Source organism: Hoplias malabaricus, chromosome 7, assembly GCF_029633855.1.
Source record: "Hoplias malabaricus isolate fHopMal1 chromosome 7, fHopMal1.hap1, whole genome shotgun sequence".
Classification (NCBI taxonomy): Eukaryota; Metazoa; Chordata; class Actinopteri; order Characiformes; family Erythrinidae; genus Hoplias; species Hoplias malabaricus.
The window spans coordinates 14,420,043-14,442,448 of record NC_089806.1 but is presented as its reverse complement, the minus strand read 5'-3'; the positions used below and the strand labels follow the sequence as shown (position 1 = coordinate 14,442,448).

The following is a 22,406-nucleotide window of genomic DNA, read 5'->3' as shown; positions in this document are numbered from 1 at the left end:
ATGTCAGGCGTCATTTAGAAGTCACACATGAGATACAGATGAACACACATTGAAGCCCAAAGAGAAAAATGAAAAAGTTATAGGACGGCCTCCAGCGGAGAGACTCGGAAGTGCAACCGGGGAATTAAGCATCCTTCAGCAGGGACTGAACTCAGCCTTCAGAGGCCCTAAAAACTCGTCAAAAAAGACCAAAATGAAATGTCCACTGTCTGTTAAACCGCTTTTCTACCAACACTTATGGAGGAAGGAATTAAAGCCAGATATGGTGATTAAAATCAGTAACCGTGATCTGACGGGATAGGAAGTAAAAGTCCTAAAAGCAGCACGATTAGGGCTAATCATAAACGAGTGACCGGAAGCAGTGGCCGCTAACTTCACAGGAATGTTTAGGGAATTTGGCGCTGGAATGTGGCGCGGTTTTTTGTTTTTATTCGCACCCGGAATAGAACCGGAAAACGGGTGTGAAAACAAACGAGCTCATGCCTTGAGACACCGCGCTGTGACGTAATGCGAAGTCCCTCCCCGCGGCCCTGCCATTGGACGGGACACGCAGCTCAGGAATGTGATGAAAGTGTTTAAATAGCACTTTGTCCTGTGTTTAGTATTAGATTGGAGCAGCTTTAACGGGAGAAGGCTGAATTTGCGCCTTCAGAAAGAACTTCACACATCGGAATTACTGCCTTTTTCTGGATTTATCATTTTTCCCCCCAAACAAGGAAACAGGTAGGGGCCGTTTTGATCACATCCACTTAGTAATAATGCATTATAAAAGCTTAAAAATTATTAGGAACAGTAGTTTGTGTTGTTTCCAACAAACTGCTAAAGTTTGGATTTCTACATGAAAATAAAGCACACGTTCTATAGAGAATACTAATAGTTATGATACATCATTTCTAGGATCATTCCCCTCAATAAGTTACACTCCAGTGGGGTTAAGTTATTCACACTTGATCAAAAAAAAATGTCTTGTCTAGTTGTGAAACAAAGCTTTAAATGATAATTATTTTTTTTTAAACAAGGAAACAGGTAACATGGGTTGCTTTGGTTACTTACAGATTTAAAATCAGCAATCCCTTTTAGTGCTGAACTTGGTGATTTTAAAGTAAAAGCCACTGTATGTAAACCTATGAATGTTGTTTTCTTTTGCAGGGAACCTTACAATGAAGTTAACAGGAATATTTTTGTTAGTGATGCTGTGGAGCTGTGAAGGTGCCAGAGTGGCAGGTGAGAGATCAGAAACACAGATCAAAAAATGGTGATACTTTGCAACAGGATTTTTAGCTTGAACAGGGGGCAGGAAATAAACAAAAGTATAACTTCTTGTGATCAGGTTTTGGCGCAAATTATCCCTACACTAAAATGGATCAATGCTTGTTTAATGCCAATTGCTATATATAGACTGGAACACAAGTATTTACTCTGGTTAATGATTTCTCACTATGACGGAAAATGTGCTGTCCTATCCTTTAAAATAACAAAGAAAAAACTATTCTATAAACATACAAAAGATGATTGTCTTAAAATAGACTTTTTTGTAAGTGACATTTGTGGAGTATCACCCGAGTGATAGTCTTCCCCCCTGTGCAAGTCCATATGCTTTTAATAAACTAATGTCCATAGACCTTTCAACGTCTTAAGTGAGAAAAGTTGCAGTCACTTATCTTCTGTCTACAGAGAGCAGAGACGACAACAGCGTTTACGACCTGTTTGAGCTCGTGCAGGTGCCAAAGAAGAACCATGGGGTCACTCTTGTGAAAGGAGAAGATCCCTACAGTCCCGCCTACAAGATTCTGAACCCTGACCTGATCCCCTCGGTACCCGAGAGTGCCTTCAGGGACCTCATGTACTCTGTCCAGGCAGAGAGAGGTTTCCTGCTGCTAGTCAACTTCAAGCAATTCCGGCGCACCAGGGGAGCACTGCTGACCGTGGAGAAGGTGGATGGCTCAGGGCCCATCTTTGAGATCATCTCCAATGGCAAAGCCAACACACTGGATATTGTTTACTCCACTGAGAACAAGCAGCAGGTGGTGTCCATCGAGGAGGCCGACCTGGCCACAGGACAGTGGAAGAACATCACACTCCTTGTGCAGGAAGACCGGGCTCATTTCTATGTGGGATGTGAGGAGATCAGTAATCCAGAGCTGGACGCATCCATCCAAACCATCCTGACCCCTGACACACCCACGGTTGCCAACTTGAGGATTGGCAAAGGAGCAGTCCAAGACAACTTCATGGTAAGTCTATTTTGTTTGTCAATATTGCCACCCCCTGCCCCCCAACCACCACCACAATGGGGCGAATTATTGAAGAGAGATGTGTCATGAAATTGAATTTAATTAAAGTTTATGGGGCATTCATTTGGGCGTTAAATACTGTTCTTTATTTTTTTTTGTCAGGGTGTGCTCCAAAATGTGCGATTTGTATTTGGCACCACACTGGAAGCAATTCTGAGGAACAAAGGATGTCAAAACTGTAAGTGCTAAAGCAGCACCTGTGTTCATTTAGCCTGCTGACGGTATTTCTAAGGCAGTGTTGCCTTAATCTATGAATAAAAATAAAAACTGAGATGAACTGAAAACTGACGGACCAAAAGGGAAATTCATTCTGAAAAATTCATGATTAAATCATAACCAATTGTTGTCTAATGTAGTTTTGTAATGCCCAAGTATGGAAGTTTTGTCTTAAAAAGTTGTGAATTTTAAATGTAAATATTTTAAGGAATGTTGGCTGCTGTGTATTGTCTAATCTTCTGTATATTCTGCTTAAAACCTTAAAAACTAAAGCACTGAGACGTGCAGCCACACTTTCTAGGTGGCAGCTTCAAACAAAACTTATAAGACCATACCACTGACAACATCACCTTTAAGGTTAAGTGATAATATTATATTTCCCTTTTACAGCAATGATGACTGATATAATCTCACTGGACAATCCCATTAATGGATCAAGTCCAGCCATTAGGACAGACTACACTGGCCACAAGACAAAAGGTAAAGTGGGAACTCTTCTTCTGGCATAGTTCCAGTGCAGAGGAGTGAAAAACATTTAAGGCTGGAAATCTCTCTATCCCTATGGCTATAAATGTACTCTCCCCCAATAACAGATCTACAGATGATTTGTGGCTTTTCCTGTGAAGACCTGGCTAGCATGTTCAAGGAACTAAAAGGCCTTGGAGTAGTGGTGCAAGAGCTGTCCAATGAGCTTCGCAAAGTGGTGAGAAGAGTTTTTTTTTTAAATTATTATTATTATTTTATAATGCCTTGCATTGTGTAAAATGCACTTTGAATGAACAGGCTGTTTTTTATTGCAGACAGATGAGAAAAACATGCTTATGAGACGCATGGGAATCTATGGTGGTGTCTGTCTCCACAATGGTATTGTACATAAGAATAAGGAGGAGTGGACAGTGGATGACTGCACAGAGTGCACTTGCCAGGTAAGCATACTTTTTTTGCTGCTTTACAGGCAACCATTTAGAAACTAAGTGCTATAGTCTGTGTTATTAAGTCACAAATTTGTGACAGAGAGAGGGCAACCATGCTATGATTTACTGTCTCTCGCCTTGGCTACTGTTGTGTCTGGCTCTCTGAAGCACCATGCCTCTAATTAAGAGGTTTTGTTGAGGAGGAGGAGGATGGAGGGGGGTGGGGATGTTACACAGGCTCTATGACAAATGACCACAACTTAGAACAATAAAAATGATTGAAGTCAACAGTCCAGCCACTTCATATTTCTGCCACGCTGTGCAACATTAAGCAAACTCGCACAGCTTACCACCACTCGGGGACATTCGTTTGCTTGATTAGAGAGTTTAACAAGGCCATGCTGCCAAACTTGCTTCCTGGGTATTTTGGCAGACAGCAGCTTTGTGTTTGCTGTTCCAAAGATTAGTGCAAACCACTTTGTAGTTGTCCTTGCTTGGCAATTTGCCATCTAACTTATGACCTGGAGTGCAAGTAAGTGCTTCTGTTAGCCCCCCAGTGACTAATGAGGTGTGGGCTCTGTTTACAGAACTCTGCGACAGTGTGCCGTAAGATTTCCTGTCCCCTGATCCCCTGTGCCAATGCAACTGTTCCTGATGGGGAATGTTGCCCACGGTGTGGAACTCGTAAGTACAATCATTGTTTCAGCTTTTTAGACAAATGGCAGCTTTAGAAAATCAAAAACATAACATAAATAATTTTAACGTTTCATATCGCTAGTGATACATTATTAATTAATCAATGTTTTTGGAGGGGGAGTTATTAAATCGCTGTACCATGATGGTAACTGAAAGAGTTTAAATTTAGAAAACAGAAGAGCTTTGTGTATCACTTAATTTCTAAAATATTGTAATGACCATAATTGACTTAATTGGTTTAAAAGGGGGAGAAAATTGGTGCCATTTAATAAAATAAAACTGGAGGGGAAAAAATAACATTTGTACCACGTGGAACAGGCATGGGCATGTAAGACTTAAATATGGAAAAACCACAGTCATCTCGACCTCAACAGTTTGAAAGTACGGCATTAAGTGCATTTGCAAACTACCTCCCGTTTTGGAAAAATCAAAGGGGATCCCTGTCCTGCCTTTTTCCTGGCACTTTCAGCATTTTGGTTCATGCCAACGCTCCCTGGAGTGGTCCATCTCAGGCAGAAACAGGCTAAATCTAGTCCATTAGGGCCCTTTGTTAAAAGCTTTTGCAGCTTTAGAAAAAGCAAATAGCTCTTCTATTGTCTCCCTCTCCTCTCCCCCAATAGCGAGCGACTCTGCTGAGGATGGCTGGTCCCCTTGGTCTGAATGGACTCATTGTTCTGTGACTTGTGGAAGAGGCATTCAGCAGCGTGGCCGATCCTGCGACCGCATCAATAACAACTGCGAGGGTACATCTGTGCAGACTAGAGACTGCTATCTCCAGGAGTGTGACAAGCGCTGTGAGTGGCCCACCTAAACAAGTCCTTTTTTTTCTTAACATCACTCACTACTTATAGGGTGGATGGAAAGGAAAAAAAACAAATTTTTTTCATCTCCTTCAGTTAAGCAAGATGGGAACTGGAGCCACTGGTCACCTTGGTCCTCTTGCTCAGTCACTTGCGGATCCGGTGTCATTACACGCATCCGTCTGTGCAACTCTCCAACACCACAGCTTGGAGGGAAAGACTGTCAGGGCCAAGGCAGGCAGACTGAGAAATGTGAAAAGTCACCATGTCCAAGTAAGTGTGCTTTAAAGAAAGAAACTGTGTCAACCTATTTGACAAAACAAATGGCAACAGCAAGTGCATAACATATATTTCCTCTCTGTTCAGTCAACGGTGGCTGGGGACCATGGTCTCCCTGGGATACCTGCTCAGCTACCTGCGGAGGAGGCGTCCAGAATCGCAAACGTCTTTGCAATGACCCACCACCCCAGCACGGTGGCAAAGCCTGTGTAGGTGATGCAGTGGCAACTCAACTCTGCAACAAGCAAGCCTGTCCTGTCGGTGAGTAATAAAGACATACATGAGCATACACAGTACCTACATAGATATGATTAGCCAAACCTATTGCTGGCCTTTTTCATCGCCATGACACATCAGTGGGTCCATAATACTTTGAGTTTTTAGGCATTTAATGGACCCTGCTTGCATCTCCCTCACTTAAATTAAGGTTTCTCCACATGAATATTATATTAGCACTCATAGCATTTAGTGCTCTATAAGAATACTTGGATGAATGACAGTCTGTGCCCTTTTTCTTAGACGGATGTTTGTCCAATCCCTGCTTTGCTGGGACCCAGTGCACAAGCTTCCCTGATGGTTCATGGAAATGTGGCAAGTGTCCAGCAGGTTACACTGGTAATGGCATCGATTGCAAAGACATTGATGAGGTGAACATTTTCCTGTCATCTTTTTGTAATATAACAAAATAGGAGATATTTCAGAAAAACTAATTAGTATTTTCTCTCCTCTTAACAGTGCAAGGAGGTCCCTGATGCTTGTTTCGAGTTTAATGGGGTACACAGGTGTGAAAATACAGTACCTGGGTACAACTGCCTGCCATGTCCACCTCGCTTTAGTGGCTCACAGCCATTTGGCCGTGGAATGGAGGATGCTGCTGCAAAAAAACAAGTGAGTGACAAAATTAAGCCTATAAACATAAAACATTTTAATGCCACTATATATTTAGCATGGATTCAGTTAAAACATTAGGTTTAGGATAGGTAGAGTATTTGTCACTTTGCTGCCTAATTTTGTCCAAACTTTGGACAGCACAGAATCCCCAGCAGAGCACCAGTGTCTGGGGCAGTAGGGGTAAAACAGGGTATTTTAACAATCAGGTCTGGGATTTGTATCCGCAACTTTCTGGTTGCTAGCTGCCCTAAAAATAAATATAATAAAAAATAAAACCATAAGCTCATGGCTTTAGTACTGTAGTAACTGAATATAATTTTGCTAGAAGCACACCAAGTTCTGATGGGAGTTTTTGCGTAACTTGTTTTTAGAGTAATGTTTTGATCCTTTCTTATTGCAGGTTTGCACACCCCGTAACCCATGCCTTGACGGAACTCACGATTGTAATAAGAACGCACGGTGCAACTACCTGGGACACTTCTCAGAACCCATGTATCGTTGTGAATGCAAGCCTGGTTATGCTGGGAATGGATACATCTGTGGAGAGGACACTGATCTGGATGGATGGCCTAATGCTGACCTTGTGTGTGTGGAAAATGCTACCTATCACTACAAGAAGGTCAGAAGAACTACTAAAAACATTTACCAAAAAAACACCCACAAATCTCACATTACTGACATTTACATTTCTAATATAGGACAACTGCCCAAACCTTCCAAACTCCGGTCAGGAGGACTATGACAAAGATGGAATTGGTGATGCTTGTGATGATGACGACGATGATGATGGTATTCCTGATGACAGGGTAAATATCTTGCAGTAAGAAGCTGACTGTGAATTATTAAATTTGAAGCTCCACGTGTATAAAAACCTGCAAATAATGACTGTAATTATTCTGTACACAGCTTGAGTAGCTTTGCATTCATTATTTAAGCCAAGATGAAAAAAAGTAAACTTGTCTTAGAGCCAAACCACAAATTCCAACATGGAGGTACCACTATGAAAAGCTCTGTGTTTCCTGTTAGTTTCAACATTATATTTGGTCTCAGTCCTAAAATAAGTATTTTTTTTGGCAGTCCTCTAAATAGGCCTATACAACCACAGACAAATTACAAACCTGCCATCTAAAGGCAATAACCTTCCCTTGAAGTTTTAGGGAGTGGCAAGTACTTTACAATTCTCCCCTCACTGAGCCCTCTTTTCAAACAGGACAACTGCCCATTCATCTTCAACCCCAGACAGTATGACTATGACCGCGATGAAGTTGGAGATCGTTGTGACAACTGTCCATACAACAGCAACCCTGATCAGACTGACACAGACAACAATGGCGAAGGCGATGCATGTGCAGTGGACATTGATGGAGATGGTAAGGAAGATACCATGCTCTCAAATTAAATTTTATAAGAGTTACTTTAATAAAATATTTAATTTTCCATTCTTTACTTGCTTCCTCAGGTATTCTAAATGAGAAAGACAACTGTCCTTATTTGTACAATGTGGATCAAAAGGATACCGATCTGGACGGGGTTGGTGACCAGTGTGATAATTGCCCTCTGGAGCATAATCCTGATCAGGTATTTATCAGGGGGAGAGAAAAAAAGAAAAAGAAAAAAAGCAGGTGTTTGTATTTTGTAATTCCACCTCATGGCCGTTGGCATGTGAAAAACCCAGTACGTAGCTGGAGTTGGAGAGAAGCAAGGCTTTATCACGCTATCTAAGGGTGGAGTAAATCCTCTTCACCTTGGGGGCATACAGCCGTACAATAATGTAAAAAAGAATTTAAGGGCACTCACTAGCTCTGAAGCCTAAAGGGAGAGGAAGGTTGGGGCAGGCAGTTATTAGTGAGGAATGGATTTGCTGGTGGGTTTATGCATGCCCTGTCGGCGCTCAATCCCTGCAAATCACACCTGTGCCATGGTTAACTGAGGAGTAGGAATGCTTGCCTCTGGAACAACAGGAATCAGTTAAGGGAAATGGTGGAAATTGACACGCCCCTTCCAACCCCTCCTTTTCACCAGAAGAACAGAAGTGGACTTAATGAGATCAGTGGAAGCTGTAGATTAGAAGAAAACTAGTTTAACATTGCCAGACTCAAGGGTGAGTCAGATACTTTTTCGTCAGGACAAGACCCACATACTACTGCAAGAAAAGAAATTTGACTGACACAAAAAGAACCAAGAGGCAGCCTTTATAGTGTACATTAGACCAGTGCTAGTACAAACTGTACATCTGTGTGTATGCAATGGGCAGGATCCTGAAAGTGAGGCCAAACAGCCATCATTAGCATGTCTAGCAATATGAGTGTCAGGAAAGTTTGTGTTAGAATTTGAATTGATAGTAGTGTTTTTGTTAATACTATTATGTCATCTTATTCAACAGCTTGACTCTGATTCTGATCGAGTTGGAGATAAATGCGACAGCAACCAGGATATTGATGAAGATGGTCATCAAAACAACCTGGACAACTGTCCTTATATTCCCAACGCTAACCAGGCAGATCACGACAAAGACGGAAAAGGAGATGCATGTGATTATGACGACGATAATGACGGCATCCCTGATGATAAAGACAACTGCAGACTGGTTTTCAACCCAGATCAGTTAGATTCAGATGGTTAGTGATGTGAATTTAAATGTGAATTCTTTACAGCACACTTAGCTCCTTGCTACCCATTCCCTTGTATTTATTTTACAGATTAGTTTTACTGTATATGATGAGTTAAATTTCATTATAATTTTTCTAGGAAATGGACGTGGTGATGCTTGTAAGGAAGATTTTGACAAGGATAATGTCCCAGATATATATGACGTGTGCCCTGAGAACTCCGGTATCAGTGAGACTGACTTCCGCAAGTTCCAGATGGTGCCTCTTGATCCTAAAGGCACTTCACAGATTGATCCCAACTGGGTGGTCCGTCACCAGGGCAAAGAATTGGTTCAGACTGTTAACTGTGACCCAGGCATTGCTGTTGGTATGTTTGAACATGAGTCATTTTTGAAGAACATTGTTTGAGCTGCTCAAAGAATTAGGTACACCCTTAATTGTTTTCCTTTGTTTGTTTTTGGGTCTTCTATGTGGTCTAAAGGTTTTGATGAGTTCAATGCAGTTGACTTCAGTGGGACCTTCTTCATCAACACGGAGAGAGACGACGACTATGCTGGATTTGTGTTTGGTTACCAGTCCAGCTCTCGCTTCTATGTGGTTATGTGGAAGCAGATCACTCAGACCTACTGGTCCAGCAAACCCACCAAGGCACAAGGCTATTCAGGATTGTCCATCAAAGTAGTGAACTCCACCACTGGACCAGGTGAACACTTAAGGAATGCCCTTTGGCACACTGGGGACACAGCAGGACAGGTAACTCCATACACAAATTTGAGATGCATATCTCATACTAATGTAACCAGAAACTTTGAGAAAATATTAAGTGTGCTTTTTGTTTAATTTCATTATAGGTGCGCACTCTCTGGCATGACCCAAAGAATATTGGTTGGAAGGACTTTACTGCTTATAGATGGCACCTAACTCACAGACCACGAACAGGACACATAAGGTATTGATTTTGGAAATGCAAATGATTGTATTGTAGGATAAAAGCATAAACATTCGAATTGGAGTTTTGAATTTTAGTGTACTAATGGAATGTTTTCTTCTGACTACAACTGTAGAGTGGTTATGTATGAAGGAAAGAAGATTATGGCAGATACAGGGAGAATCTATGACAAGACATATGCCGGTGGACGATTAGGTCTTTTTGTCTTCTCACAAGAGATGGTATACTTCTCAGACCTCAAATATGAATGCAGAGGTATGGTCCAGTATATTTTAAATGCATATTTCCAAATAAAACTTCTCTGCTTTAAATGCAAGACACTCATTTACTGTTTCTACTTTACAGATGCATAATTGCACAAGCAGAGATTCTCAGAAGAAAATGCACCTTTCTGTTAACAAAAAAAAAAGAGAAACGAAAAACAGGAAAAAAAAAAAAAAGATTTCGCTACTTTTTCCTTCTGTGGCATGCACTCTGGTGGGGCGGACAACACATGTGGTCAGTTTCAAGGTAACTGATGCTGGTTTGGACAGAGCCCAGCTCACTGCCCATAAAGAACCACCAACAGCAGGTAGAGCAAAAAAAGACCCCATTGCTTGACTTTATCAGAAGGACTAAACTTTGAAAAACCTCATTCAGTTCTGCATGGGGAGGGCTCCCTGCAGACAACTATGCACTTCACAACCTTTTCTTCTGTGCATTAATCCCCCACCCCCTTTCTGAACGGAACGCTTAAAGATGGGAACAATTATTATATTTTAGTTGCCTAAAATAAAAACCTTCCACCAGGCTAGTTTATTTTGACAACATTCTTCAGATTTTAAAACAAATTAATCAGGCTTTGGCATATTGAGGCCAATTAAATATTAGCAAGTCCTAGTTCTTCCATTATGTATGTCTGTTTTCACATGGTTGAAAATAAAACTTGGTCAAATCATTCAGTTCAAGTAATACTCAGCAGATAAAAAAAAATACTCAGCAGATTCTCAAAGTTTTAGATAAACTAATTTGAGTTGTAGGAAGCTGACAACTATGCAAGCGTAGAAGGCAGTTTCCCCTCGGTGTGAGGTGCATTCGCCATCTCCAATTCAGTTAGTGTATTCTTAGAAAAAAAAAGTACTATAAAAGGGGTTTAAGTAATGACAGTAATATGGCACCCTTGCAAAAACCGTTTGAACACCTGAATTTACTACATAAAATATGAATAATTTACAATGAACAGTATTTAATACCAAATTCTCTCTGAAATAATGTAGTATGTAACTGCCCACACATATCACAAAGACTCTACCCAAAGCACTCCACACCTTCCCTTGCATTTTCTTAGATTACTTACAGGGGAGGAGCTCTGAATGGTGTGTTGGACCTGTGTGCCTTTTCTGTAGTTTAAGGAATTTTGATGTACAAATATTACCTCAATACCGTTGTATAATTTGATCAAACAGAACTTAAATATTTCAATATGTTTAAATTTTTTTTAATGCAAATTGGTTATCTAAATATCGCTAATGTAGCACAAGCTGTAAATAGTATTTCTTTTACAAGAAGCACCCTGCATAGGACTCCAGTGGTTAATAAAGCAAAATGGGAGGTGTTGTGTTGTTTTGTTTTTGTTATTTTTGGGCTAGTGCTTCCAGTCCTTTTTTTTTTATATATATATAAACAGATAAATTATTTTGCTGTTTGTTGTCCAAGACCATGTTTCATATGAGAATGTGTATTGTGTGCATGTGTGTATGTGTTTGTGTGTAGATAAGTGCTATTTAAATAATTTATCAGGGAATGCAGCCTCAGGAGGCATTTCCATGTGTATAAACGGTTTGCACACTGACATGAGGATGTTTCGTTCTTCATTGTTTTTATTTTTATTATTTTTGTACAATTAGTGATGCTTCTCTGTCAACATTTTTACTTAGTTGTAAAAAGTGCTATTTTTATTCATAGCAATTATTTTGATACATACTTCAGAACAATAAACAAATGTTAAACCTAGTGCTCTCGCCCCCATTTATTTTGTTTTCTCCCCAAATCACTACTCCCCCAGAAGTATACAAGGTAGGAGGCTGAAGACAAGTGCATTTGAGATTTTAAGCCAGCAACAGCCTCTATGCTGCTAACACATCACTGGACACTCAATGCAACTCGAGAACTAACCCTTACCATTTATTCCAACACATCCTTGCGATGTTTAGCGCCGTGCTTCTATCAGCAAAGCCAATTGCGCTTCTAGGCTCCAGCTCCTAGATGTTTGAAAGATTATGAGATCAAATTAGTGATCTAATGATGGCACCACAACTGGGAACACTGATGTCAAAGTCTTTAGTCTAAAATTTACAGCCATTTAGTAAATATTCTAACATTTTACTCAAAAACCAAATATAATAATATGTTGTAACCCACAAGCAGATGAGCTAGGTGCTTAAATTATGGCAGGGGGTATTTGACCCTAATTAAAATTTGGTCCCCCAAAAAGACCCCCAAAATATTATTGGTAGGTGGTGTGACAGTTAGAGATATTATATATACACTGCTCAAAAAAAGTAAGGGAACACATTGTAACTCCAAGTAAACCACACTTGTGTGAAATCAACCTGTCCAGTTAGGAAGCATCACTGTGAATGAATTTCACTTGCCGTTGTGCAAATGGAACAGAAAACAGGTAGAAATGAGAGGCAATTAGCAAGACAACCCCTATGAAGTAGTGGTTCTGCAGGTGGTGACCACAGACCATTTCTGTTCTTATCCTTTCAGGCTGATGTTTTGGTCACTTTTGCATTTTGTCAGTGCTCTCACTGTGAGGTAGCATGCGGCGGTGTCTGCAACCAACAGAAGTTGCTCAGTCAACGCGAGCTGTGGAAAGAAGGTTTGCAGTGTCTGTCAGCACAGTGTCCAGACCATGGAGGAGAAACCAAGAGACAGGCCAGTACACCAGGAGATGTGGAGGGGGCCGTAGGAGGACAACAACCCAGCAGCAGGACTGATACCTCCTCCCTTGTGCAAGGAAGAAGAGTAGCAGCAGTGCCAGAGCCCTGCAAAATGACCTCCAGCAGGCCACTAATATTCATATTCCTGCACAAACTGTCAGAAACAGACTCCATGAGGGTGGTATGAGGGCCTGACGTAGTGGGGCTTCTGCTTACAGCCCAACACTGTGCAGGGCGATTGGCATTTGCCAGAGAACATCAAGATTGGCCGATTTGCCACTGGTGCCCTGTGCTCTTTACTGATGAGAGCAGATTCACACTGAGAACATATGCGACAGATGTGACAGAGTCTGGAGTTGGAGTGGAGAATGTTCTGCTGCCTGCAACATTCTCGAGCATTACCGGTTTGGCAGTGGGTCAGTAATGGTATGGGGAGGCATTTCTTTGGAGGGCCACATAGCCCTCCATGTGCTAGCCAGGGGTACCCTGATTTCTGATGCATGACAATGCTAGGCCTCATGTGGATGAAGTGTGTCAGCAGTTCCTGCATGATGAAGGCATTGATGCTATGGACTGGCCTGCCCTTTCACCTGACCTGAATCCAATTGAGTACATCTGGGGCATCATGTCTTGTTCCATCCACCAATGCCACGTTGCACAGACTGTCCAGGAGTTGACTGATACTTTAATCCAGGTCTGGGAGGAGACCCCTCAGGAGAACATTCGCCACCTCATCAGGAGCATGCCCAGGTGTTGTAGGGAGGTCATACGGCACGTGGAGGAAACAAACACTACTGAGCTTCATTTTAACTTGTTTTAAGGAATTTCCATTGAAGTTGGATCAGCCTGTAATTTGATTTTCCACTTTTATTTTGAGTATGATTTCAAATCCAGACATCCATGAGATGATAATTTTGATTTACATTGATCATTTTGGTTATTTTGTTCTCAATGCATTCCACTACGTAATGAATAAAGATTTTCAACTGTATATATATATATATATATATATAAAATTTAAGACGTCCCTTTAGGCCCTTTAAGGTGATCTACCTAATTGTCACTATACAATTCACACTGTGGCTCAGTGAAAGCAAGTGTCAAATCACTGTAAAAATAAGCTTAGTGAGTTAGCTTAGTTCTGAACCCCAATATAACACATACTTTACTAGTGACCTAAGTGTAGATCTTGGAGATTTACAGTCCACATATGTTCAAGTAAACAGAAATTACCTTAGCCAGAAGGCAAGGCCCAGTTTAAGAATAGGATTACTAAAATCACAGTAATATGAAGGACAGGAACAAAGTTGTCCTGATACTACCACCACCTACTACCACTACATTTTAAGTCTGACCATGCAACACAGGGAAAAAAAATATTTCTACACAAAGGTTGAACTATTTAATCAAGTTTCTATACATTGGACTGGACACTTGATAATTTTAAGTACAGCTGAAAAATTGTGTTTATATCAAATTTGTGATCGAGTGAAATTTCTATTGCAAGCAATGCATTTCAAATATGCTTATATATTTTAATGCTAACACTACGTAAGGATCATATTCACTGTTGTCTGAACATGTAGGGTCGAATGTTAATCTCAAACAGCTGATGATCTTGTTGTGAGTGTTCACTATTCAATAACTATGACTAAAATATTGGACATTAACTTCATGCTGAAACAAAGCTTGGATTGTAATTCATAAAAAAATGTAAAGTCATCTTGATTCTGTTCATACTTATTTCAATAAACCCTTCAGCTTTGTTTTCCTGAGGCAATTTTTCATGTCATTGTGTGACATCTTTGTATTAAACCACGCTGAAGTCTTGTTAAATGTGTTATACTTGCAAAAACTCCTTTTGGAAACACCAATTTGTGCTACCCAAAAGCAGAGTTGGCACGTCACTGAAATTAAAACCATAGGGCATGGTGTTTTACTGGTCTTGAGAACATGGTCTTGCTCATACATTACAATTTAACAAAACCCTTTCCCTATACACTACAAAATTCAACATGCTGACTATGCATGGTGGTTATGCCCCATCCCACCCAGTGTTCTAGACTAACAAGTTCTAGACTAACATTTCATACATGAATAGGAGCTACAATTTCATGAGGCACTAAGGTTATATTTTAGGTCTTGAGGTCACTTTGATGGGTTCCAAACAGAAATAGTTAAAACGGTAATATTAAGAGTCTCATTTCCTCTTTAACCACCAAATTACACCTGAATTAGATCAGTTTAAAAACAACCCCAAAAGTATGTTGAAACAGTATGAAATGCTAACAAAATCAAAGCATTTAGTAGTAAGCTCTTAGACTTTTCCTATTTGCAACCGTAGTCCCTCAACTGATCCATTTAAAACTAAAGAACTGAAGACCCCAAAATGGAGTCAGGCTAAGAATAAGCCAAAGGGTGGAGCCAAAGAACAGTGATCAAAAAGCAGCATATACACAATGCCAACAGGTACAAAAGGTACAATTCAAAAGAGGTCAGAAAACACAAGTAGAAAACAAACATGCATACAGTCAGTAACAAGAGAAAGCTTAATACTGACTACATTGGGATATAAAGAGGAATGCAAGAAACCATTCCGATCAGCTGCAGTTTTATTGTCTATTGTCTTTGAGGGTTCTGGGAATTGTATTTCTCCATGGACCTAAGAATGTTCATAGAGTCAGGCTGGGACTAGTCTCAGTGCCTTAAGTTCACCTCTGTCTGCACTCTGATTGGCTGTCTGTCTCATTCTACATATCATGCCAAAATACATTATAAACCCTAATGTAATTAACTGATTCTCAGAATCTAACTTTTCAAAATAGCAATTCAATTTCTTCTGACCTTGTAAAACTAACATTTTGATTTAGGAAAATCCTGTTTGTGGTTTTAAGTAAAAATAGCTAGATGAGATAGACTTAACAGGTTCATGTGTTTATTTCAGTGGGAGTGGCGGTGGTTAGGTTACACCGCTGTCACAGCTCCAGCTTTGAACTCATCAAGGCAGTGACCCGATGTGGGTCTGCTAACGTATTCAGGTTTACAGTGTAGCAACTTGCGAGTGTCCTTGTGTGTCAGTCAAATGGATATATTTCTATATAATATAATAACAATAACAGGGGTGGCATGGTGGCACAGCAGGTAGTGTTGTAGTTTCACAGCTCTAGGGTCCTGGGGTTGTGGGTCCAAGTCCCACTCTGTGTGACTGAGTAGTTGTGTGTTCTCTCCATGTCCACATGGGTTTCCTCCGACAGTCCAAAAACACGTTGGTAGGTGGATTGGCTAATCATTTCTCCATAGGTGTGAGTGGGTGAGTGAATGTCACCGTGTGAAGAACTGGCGCCCCCTCCAGGGTGTGTTCCTACTTTGCATGCTGTGATTCCAGGCGGGCTCCGGACCCACCACGACCCTGAACTGGAAGAGCGGTTACAGACAATGAATGATGATAACAACAAAAACAACCTTAGACACTTATTTCAAACACCACTTAAGCATTGCTTTTTATTAATATATTAAAGAGAATAAACAATTTTCTGAACATATAAAGTTTCAATAATTCACACAAAAGCACAATCAGACTGATTCACATTTAGAGTAAGTTGAAAACAAATTTGCTATATTTAATTTATTCAGTTATTTACAGTTATATTTATGTTATTTAGGTTAAGAATAGTGGAATATATAGTTTTGTTTTTTTTTTTTTACAGAGACTGCGTTATAAGGAGCATGTTAATGGCCAGAGATCCTTCCTTGGCCTGACCTAAGAGGAATGCAAGGAAAACTTACACCTCTCCAGAGACGTGGTTCAGAAGACATACTGGCTACTTTATGCCATGGAGGTTGATCATGCAGGACCTTATGCTCTCCCTGTGGCTGCGAAGGTCATTTCAGTTCTCACCTTTGTTAGATGTGCTTTTCAGCACACTTGCTTTGGTGACTGGAGTGAGCCAGTCAGTTGAAAGAGTTTTTTCTAGTCTACTCTGACAAGCCTAGACATTCAATAGAATCCAAGAGCCAGCTCTGAACTAAGCAAGGGATTATTTATAAGTGTTGGGCTACCTGGTGCTTTGGGCGCACTATACGGCACAAATGCAGTTACGTGTGCCCTTATTTGCATCTTTGATTTATGGGAATCAAATAGGGAGACCACTCCAACATCAAGGTTATGTGAGTGACAACCTAAAAAAATGTAACCTTGACCTCACAAGTGAGGCTTTACGGGACTAAAGACAAACCACAGATGAAACTAAAACTTCTCCTGATCGTGTAGTTTGACGACTACTGATTTTGGGCTTAAAAATGCCCTTAAAACTCAGTGTATGGTGGACCTGACCAAATATATTTAGTTGTACTGCTCCACACCAGTTATGAAAATTTCAAACAACAATTCTACCACAAACACCTAGTTGTGTGGGGTGTTCATTATTGTAGACACAACAGGTCTGCAATAAAGCTACAGTCCCTATTCCAAAACGTAATTGCACACAATGAATCAAAGTAACACATCTAACATTTTTGGGAAGGAAATATTGTATATTTACAGTGAATACTTAGGATTGCAAAGTGCAGGTGACACTACCTTGAAAATAATTTATCTAGTTTTATTCTATGCAAATTAACAGTGTGTATATTTTATTTTGCACACCAGTGTAGAAGAGTGGTTAAAGTAGATTTTAGATTAAGTTTTGGATGAGCTGGTGTCTAAAGATTTAGCCAAATCTAGGATATATGCTATCAATAATTCATACAACTAACACATCACACGAAACCACAGATTGAAACTACTAGCAACACCAAGACCACAAAACAGCTTAATATTGAAAGGTAAACAGTTTTCTAACTGGATTGTTTGACTATTGCTAGTTTAGTTTTCCTATTTTAAGGCAACCGTGTTTTTGCACCGCCCACTTCTGTACTCCGACTCGACCACAAGTAACAACCTGAATTATTGTACTGCATGCACCACAGAGTTATATATTTGTACACACATTAGAGCACTTTGTGGTATCCAGTGCTGGTTCCACTTTAGTGTATATACCATGAAGGAATTTTATCCTAATTTCACTAACATCTCCATCTCTAATTTGATGTCCCTGCATGCCCCTTATACATTACCACAAATATACAGTGATTGTAATTAAAAAACACTTCATAAAATTCAGTCTTTCCTCACCATTTGCTAGCTCTCATGTGTCTTTGCATGCTCGAAACAGGTCTAATGTGGTTACGAAGACCCTGTGTCTGTAAATAAAAGAGGGAAAATATTCATAATGTTTGTAAAAATGTTGAAAAGCATGAAGCGAAAAGAGAATTGCTCTATTCCTGCTCCGTGTGTGTATGATTGGCCTATTGTTGTTGTTTGGATCACATAAGGTGGAAAGGAGACAGCTAACTGCATAAACAAAAGTGCTATTGAGATATTCTGAATAAAGCAACGTTTCACAAAAACAAAGAAATTTAAATGTAAATATAGTTAAAATAATTATGTGAATTATGAAAATGAAAAATAGGTCTTAATTGGGAAATATGACTCTTAAAAGGATGTTAGAAGATTAATGACCCATTAAACCATTCATCCCAAGCTTAATTAATCTGGTTTAGCTAGAGATCTAAAGTAATGTTAAAACCAAATAAAACTTACATTCCCTCCCCTCTAATATAGGTCTAAAAGGAAGAGTGTGGCTTTCCATGTAAACTATCATTAAGCGCAACTCCTCTGGACCCAAGATGAACATCTAATGTAAACTCTCTGACAAAGAAGCAAAAGACTGATCATTTACTATTCAATGAGGCCCTGGCATGAGATGACAGGGCCTCGAGTTAAAAGGATGCTGCCCTAGCTTTTAATTTCCTGGAGCAAGTAAGCAGACTACCTCCTCAGCTCATGGTTAAAGAGAAGTCTGTGGGTAATGCACCAATAGTGAGGAATACAACAAACTTCACAGCACTGTTCAAATTCAGCACAGCAAGAAATTACAGGTAATATTAGGATATAAGGATGTATTCATAAAGGACTTTACTAGAAAATTTATAGAACAAACAACGAAATCTAGGCCTGTCACAACAGCCCTGTTTGTAATGAATATACTGTTCCAGAAATAAGTGTAATAGTTATTTTAAGACTGTCACACCCTGGCACTTTCTTGTTTGTTTTCCCCTTCCATGTGGCTCTGTTTGTTGTTATTCCTATCTCCGCCCTCGTTTCTCTCTAGCTCCACCTTTGTCCCGTCTCTGTTCCGCCTTCTTTACCTTCGTTATCTGTGTCAGGTGTTTCGTGTTAGTTCGTTTATTTAAGCCCTCTTCCCTCACTTCCTGGTGTCGGTTATTTCATTTGTCGTTTTCGTTGTCGTTTGTTATGTCATTTGTAGTTCAACTCAACTCAAGTCATGTCGTTTTGCTCTGTTTCCCATTTGTTATTGTAGTCTTCGTTTCTCTAACTCGTTTCTCGTTTCACCTTCGATCTCTAGCTTGCCCTGTTTCCTGCTCTTCCCTATGTTTATTAGTCATGTTATTTCGTGTTTCTTGTCAAGTTCGTTTATTGTGTTTTCTCTTTATTAAATGGTCTGTGTTGTAGCGAGTGTGTCCGCTTCCGTAAATTCCTCTCATCACACCCCCGTGACAGAATGACCGATCTGTATAAGGACACAGCTAGCACGGACTACCCTTTTAGGAGATGTGTTATTCGCCGGACTCCATTCCGCACAGGCCCCAAGGATCCGATGGAGTTATGAGCGGCCTCGGAATGGAGTCGACGGCTGCAGCTCATGCCCGGTGCGGTTCCTTTCCCCCGAACAAAGGACTCGATTCAGGAATCGAGTAATTGCTCCAGCGGGAATCAACGGAGCCGGATGAGAAAGCGGGCTGGAGTCTCCCCCTCGCTGGACGATTATCCCCTCAGGTCCGGGGAAATTCTTGGGGGGGGGGGTGGTTAAGGGTAGGGGCTGTTAGCCTCCTACCTCAGGACACCAGAGGTGAGGCTAACAGGGGCGCACCTCTGGGGGAATCCCTCAAGAGTGCGCCCATCAGTGCCCCTAAACCCGATAAATCCACAACTTGTGCTCGGCGAGCAGCACGAGCACCTGCCTCGCTGGACGTCTCAACTCCTGTTCCCGTAAGAGCGGCGCCTCCGGCCGCTCCTGTTCCTGGAAGAGCGGCACCTCCGGCTGCGCCTGTCTTCGTGCCCGCGGCACCTCCGGCCGCGCCTGTCTTCGTGCGCGCGGCACCTCCGGCCGCGCCTGTCTGCGTGAGCGCGGTGTCTCCGGCCGCGCCTGTATTCGTGCGTGCGGCGCCTCCGGCCGCGCCTGTATTCGTGGACGACGTCGCGGCAGGGCCGCCTGTTTCCATGGACGTCGTCGCTAGGCACCGCTCTGCACTCCCTCCTGACATACAGGAGAAGCTTACAAGCCTCATGGCACGCCTAGAGGTCTCCTTGAAGGCAGCGTCCGCCTCTCTTGTCTTCGTAAGTGCGACGCCCGCCTCTTCTGCCTCCGTGAACGACGTCACAGCTTCCTCTGCCTCCGTGAACGACGTCGCAGCTTCTTCTGCCTCCGTGGACGTCGTCGCAGCTTCTTCTGCCTCCGTGGACGTCGTCGCAGCTTCTTCTGCCTCCGTGGACGTCGTCGCAGATTCCTCTGCCTCCGTGGACGTCGTCGCAGATTCCTCTGCCTCCGTGGACGTCGTCGCAGATTCCCTCTGCCTCCGTGGACGTCGTCGCAGTTCCGCCTGCCTCCGTGGACGTCGTCGCAGTTCCGCCTGCCTCCGTGGACGTCGCCGCAGTTCCGCCTGCCTCCGTGGACGTCGCCGCAGGTTCTCCTGTCTCCGTGGGCGTCGCCGCAGGGCCTCCTGTCTCCGTGGGCGTCGCCGCAGGGCCTCCTGTCTCCGTGGGCGTCGCCGCAGGGCCTCCTGTCTCCGTGGGCGTCGCCGCAGGGCCTCCTGTCTCCGTGGGCGTCGCCGCAGGGCCTCCTTTCTCCGTGGACGTCGCCGCAGGGCCTCCTGTCTCCGTGGACGTCGCCGCAGGGCCTCCTGTCTCCGTGGACGTCGCCGCAGGGCCTCCTGTCTCCGTGGACGTCGCCGCAGGGCCTCCTGTCTCCGTGGACGTCGCCGCAGGGCCTCCTGTCTCCGTGAGTGCGGCTCCCTCAGCCACTCCTACTCCTGTGACTTTGGCTTCGGCCGCTTTTGAGCCTGAGACTGTGGCTACGGCCGTTTCTGCCCCTGAGACTGTGGCTACGGCCGTTTCTGCTCCTGAGACTGTGGCTACGGCCGTTTCTGCCCCCGAGACTGTGGCTACGGCCGCTCCCGGTCTAACCCGTAGGACGGCCCCAAGGACTGTGCCCAGGCTGGTCCCTCAGACATTTCCACGGACATTTGCCAGCCCTGGGCACCCACATGTTATATTTGTTCCAGTATCTGTTCCTGTCTTGGTTCCTGTCTCTCTTCTTGTCCCTGTACCTGTCTGCTTTTCTTTCAGTTCCGGTCCCTGTAACCGTGTTAATGTCTGTCTCTGTGAAAGTCCTGGTCCCAGTTCCCTTGCCTCAAGTCCAGTCCCCTGTTAGTTCTGTCCAGTCTCATGTCCAGTTCCCTGTTAGTCCTCTTCAGTCACCATTTAAACCCTCTGTCCAGTCTATGTTTCAGTACCCTGTTTCTGCTCCCGTCTTGTCCCAAGTCCAGTCACGTTTATCTGCTCCTGTTCTGTCTCAGTCCCCGTTCAGTTTCCAATCTAAGTTCCAGCATCCTGTCTTCTCTCGTTCACCATCTATTCTTTCTAGTTCTTTCCAGTGTCCATTTAAGTCCAGTCCCGTGTCACCTGTTCCATTTCCTATCTTGTCTTGAATCTTTTGGTTTCCTGTTTTTGTTTCTTCTGGCCCCTCCTGCGCCAGCTCCTGGAGAGTCTAGTTTTTCACGCTCCGGGAGTTGCGCGTCTTGGGGGGGGGCGTCTGTCACACCCTGGCACTTTCTTGTTTGTTTTCCCCTTCCATGTGGCTCTGTTTGTTGTTATTCCTATCTCCGCCCTCGTTTCTCTCTAGCTCCACCTTTGTCCCGTCTCTGTTCCGCCTTCTTTACCTTCGTTATCTGTGTCAGGTGTTTCGTGTTAGTTCGTTTATTTAAGCCCTCTTCCCTCACTTCCTGGTGTCGGTCATTTCATTTGTCGTTTTCGTTGTCATTTGTTATGTCATTTGTAGTTCAACTCAAGTCATGTCGTTTCGCTCTGTTTCCCATTTGTTATTGTAGTCTTCGTTTCTCCAACTCGTTTCTCGTTTCACCTTCGACCTCTAACTTGCCCTGTTTCCTGCTCTTCCCTATGTTTATTAGTCATGCTATTTCGTGTTTCTTGTCAAGTTCGTTTGTTGTGTTTTCTCTTTATTAAATGGTCTGTGTTGTAGCGAGTGTGTCCGCTTCCGTAAATTCCTCTCATCACACCCCCGTGACAAAGACCATATGATGCCACTGATGATGATACGAGCATAATGCAATTACACTCCTTTAAAGAGCAATGAACTTTTAGCCAAAACTTAAAGATATCCAAACATCTGAACTGGACTATAACATTTAAATATCCCAAATGAAACCATAAATAATAATAATTAAAAAAAAGAGTGCTCCAACATAGAGAGACCAGAGAAATCCATAGCAGAAAGGACAGAGGGTGGCTAAAAATATAGGTGATGTTCGTTCTTATGTAAACGAACACAAATAAACAAGAAATAGAGGTCAGCAAATTATTGAAGGAATGTCCATACAGCACAAAAGTCAAATGTAATTGTAAAAGGCCTAACAAAATTCACTTCAGAAATGAAAAGTATATCATATTTCATTGGTAATTCAGGAATTCAAAAT

The 22,406-nt window shown here is 42.2% G+C and overlaps 1 protein-coding gene across 1 annotated transcript; it reads left to right on the top strand.

Annotated features, from left to right (window-relative positions):
* Positions 1-613: 613 nt before the first annotated feature.
* thbs1b (thrombospondin 1b) lies at positions 614-11,301 on the top strand. Its single transcript, XM_066676572.1, has 23 exons — positions 614-723; positions 1,150-1,224; positions 1,675-2,234; positions 2,397-2,472; positions 2,901-2,990; positions 3,104-3,213; positions 3,311-3,436; positions 4,012-4,108; positions 4,741-4,914; positions 5,017-5,193; positions 5,287-5,460; positions 5,719-5,846; positions 5,935-6,087; positions 6,491-6,709; positions 6,789-6,896; positions 7,301-7,460; positions 7,550-7,668; positions 8,474-8,708; positions 8,839-9,066; positions 9,181-9,452; positions 9,551-9,648; positions 9,764-9,903; positions 9,994-11,301. Exons 2-23 carry the CDS (start codon positions 1,161-1,163, stop codon positions 9,999-10,001), a joined length of 3,516 nt encoding a protein of 1,171 aa, XP_066532669.1. The 5' UTR covers positions 614-723; positions 1,150-1,160; the 3' UTR covers positions 10,002-11,301.
* The last annotated feature ends 11,105 nt before the right edge of the window (positions 11,302-22,406 follow it).

What these genes read in the sequence shown, in the direction of transcription:
- thbs1b (XM_066676572.1), top strand. Translation starts at nt 1,161, where the DNA reads ATGAAGTTAACAGGAATATTTTTGTTAGTGATGCTGTGGAGCTGTGAA. An exon ending in ATGCTGCTGCAAAAAAACAA is followed by an intron (nt 6,088 to 6,490) that starts GTGAGTGACAAA and finishes TTCTTATTGCAG; the next exon opens with GTTTGCACACCCCGTAACCC. An exon ending in TGGAGCATAATCCTGATCAG is followed by an intron (nt 7,669 to 8,473) that starts GTATTTATCAGG and finishes CTTATTCAACAG; the next exon opens with CTTGACTCTGATTCTGATCG.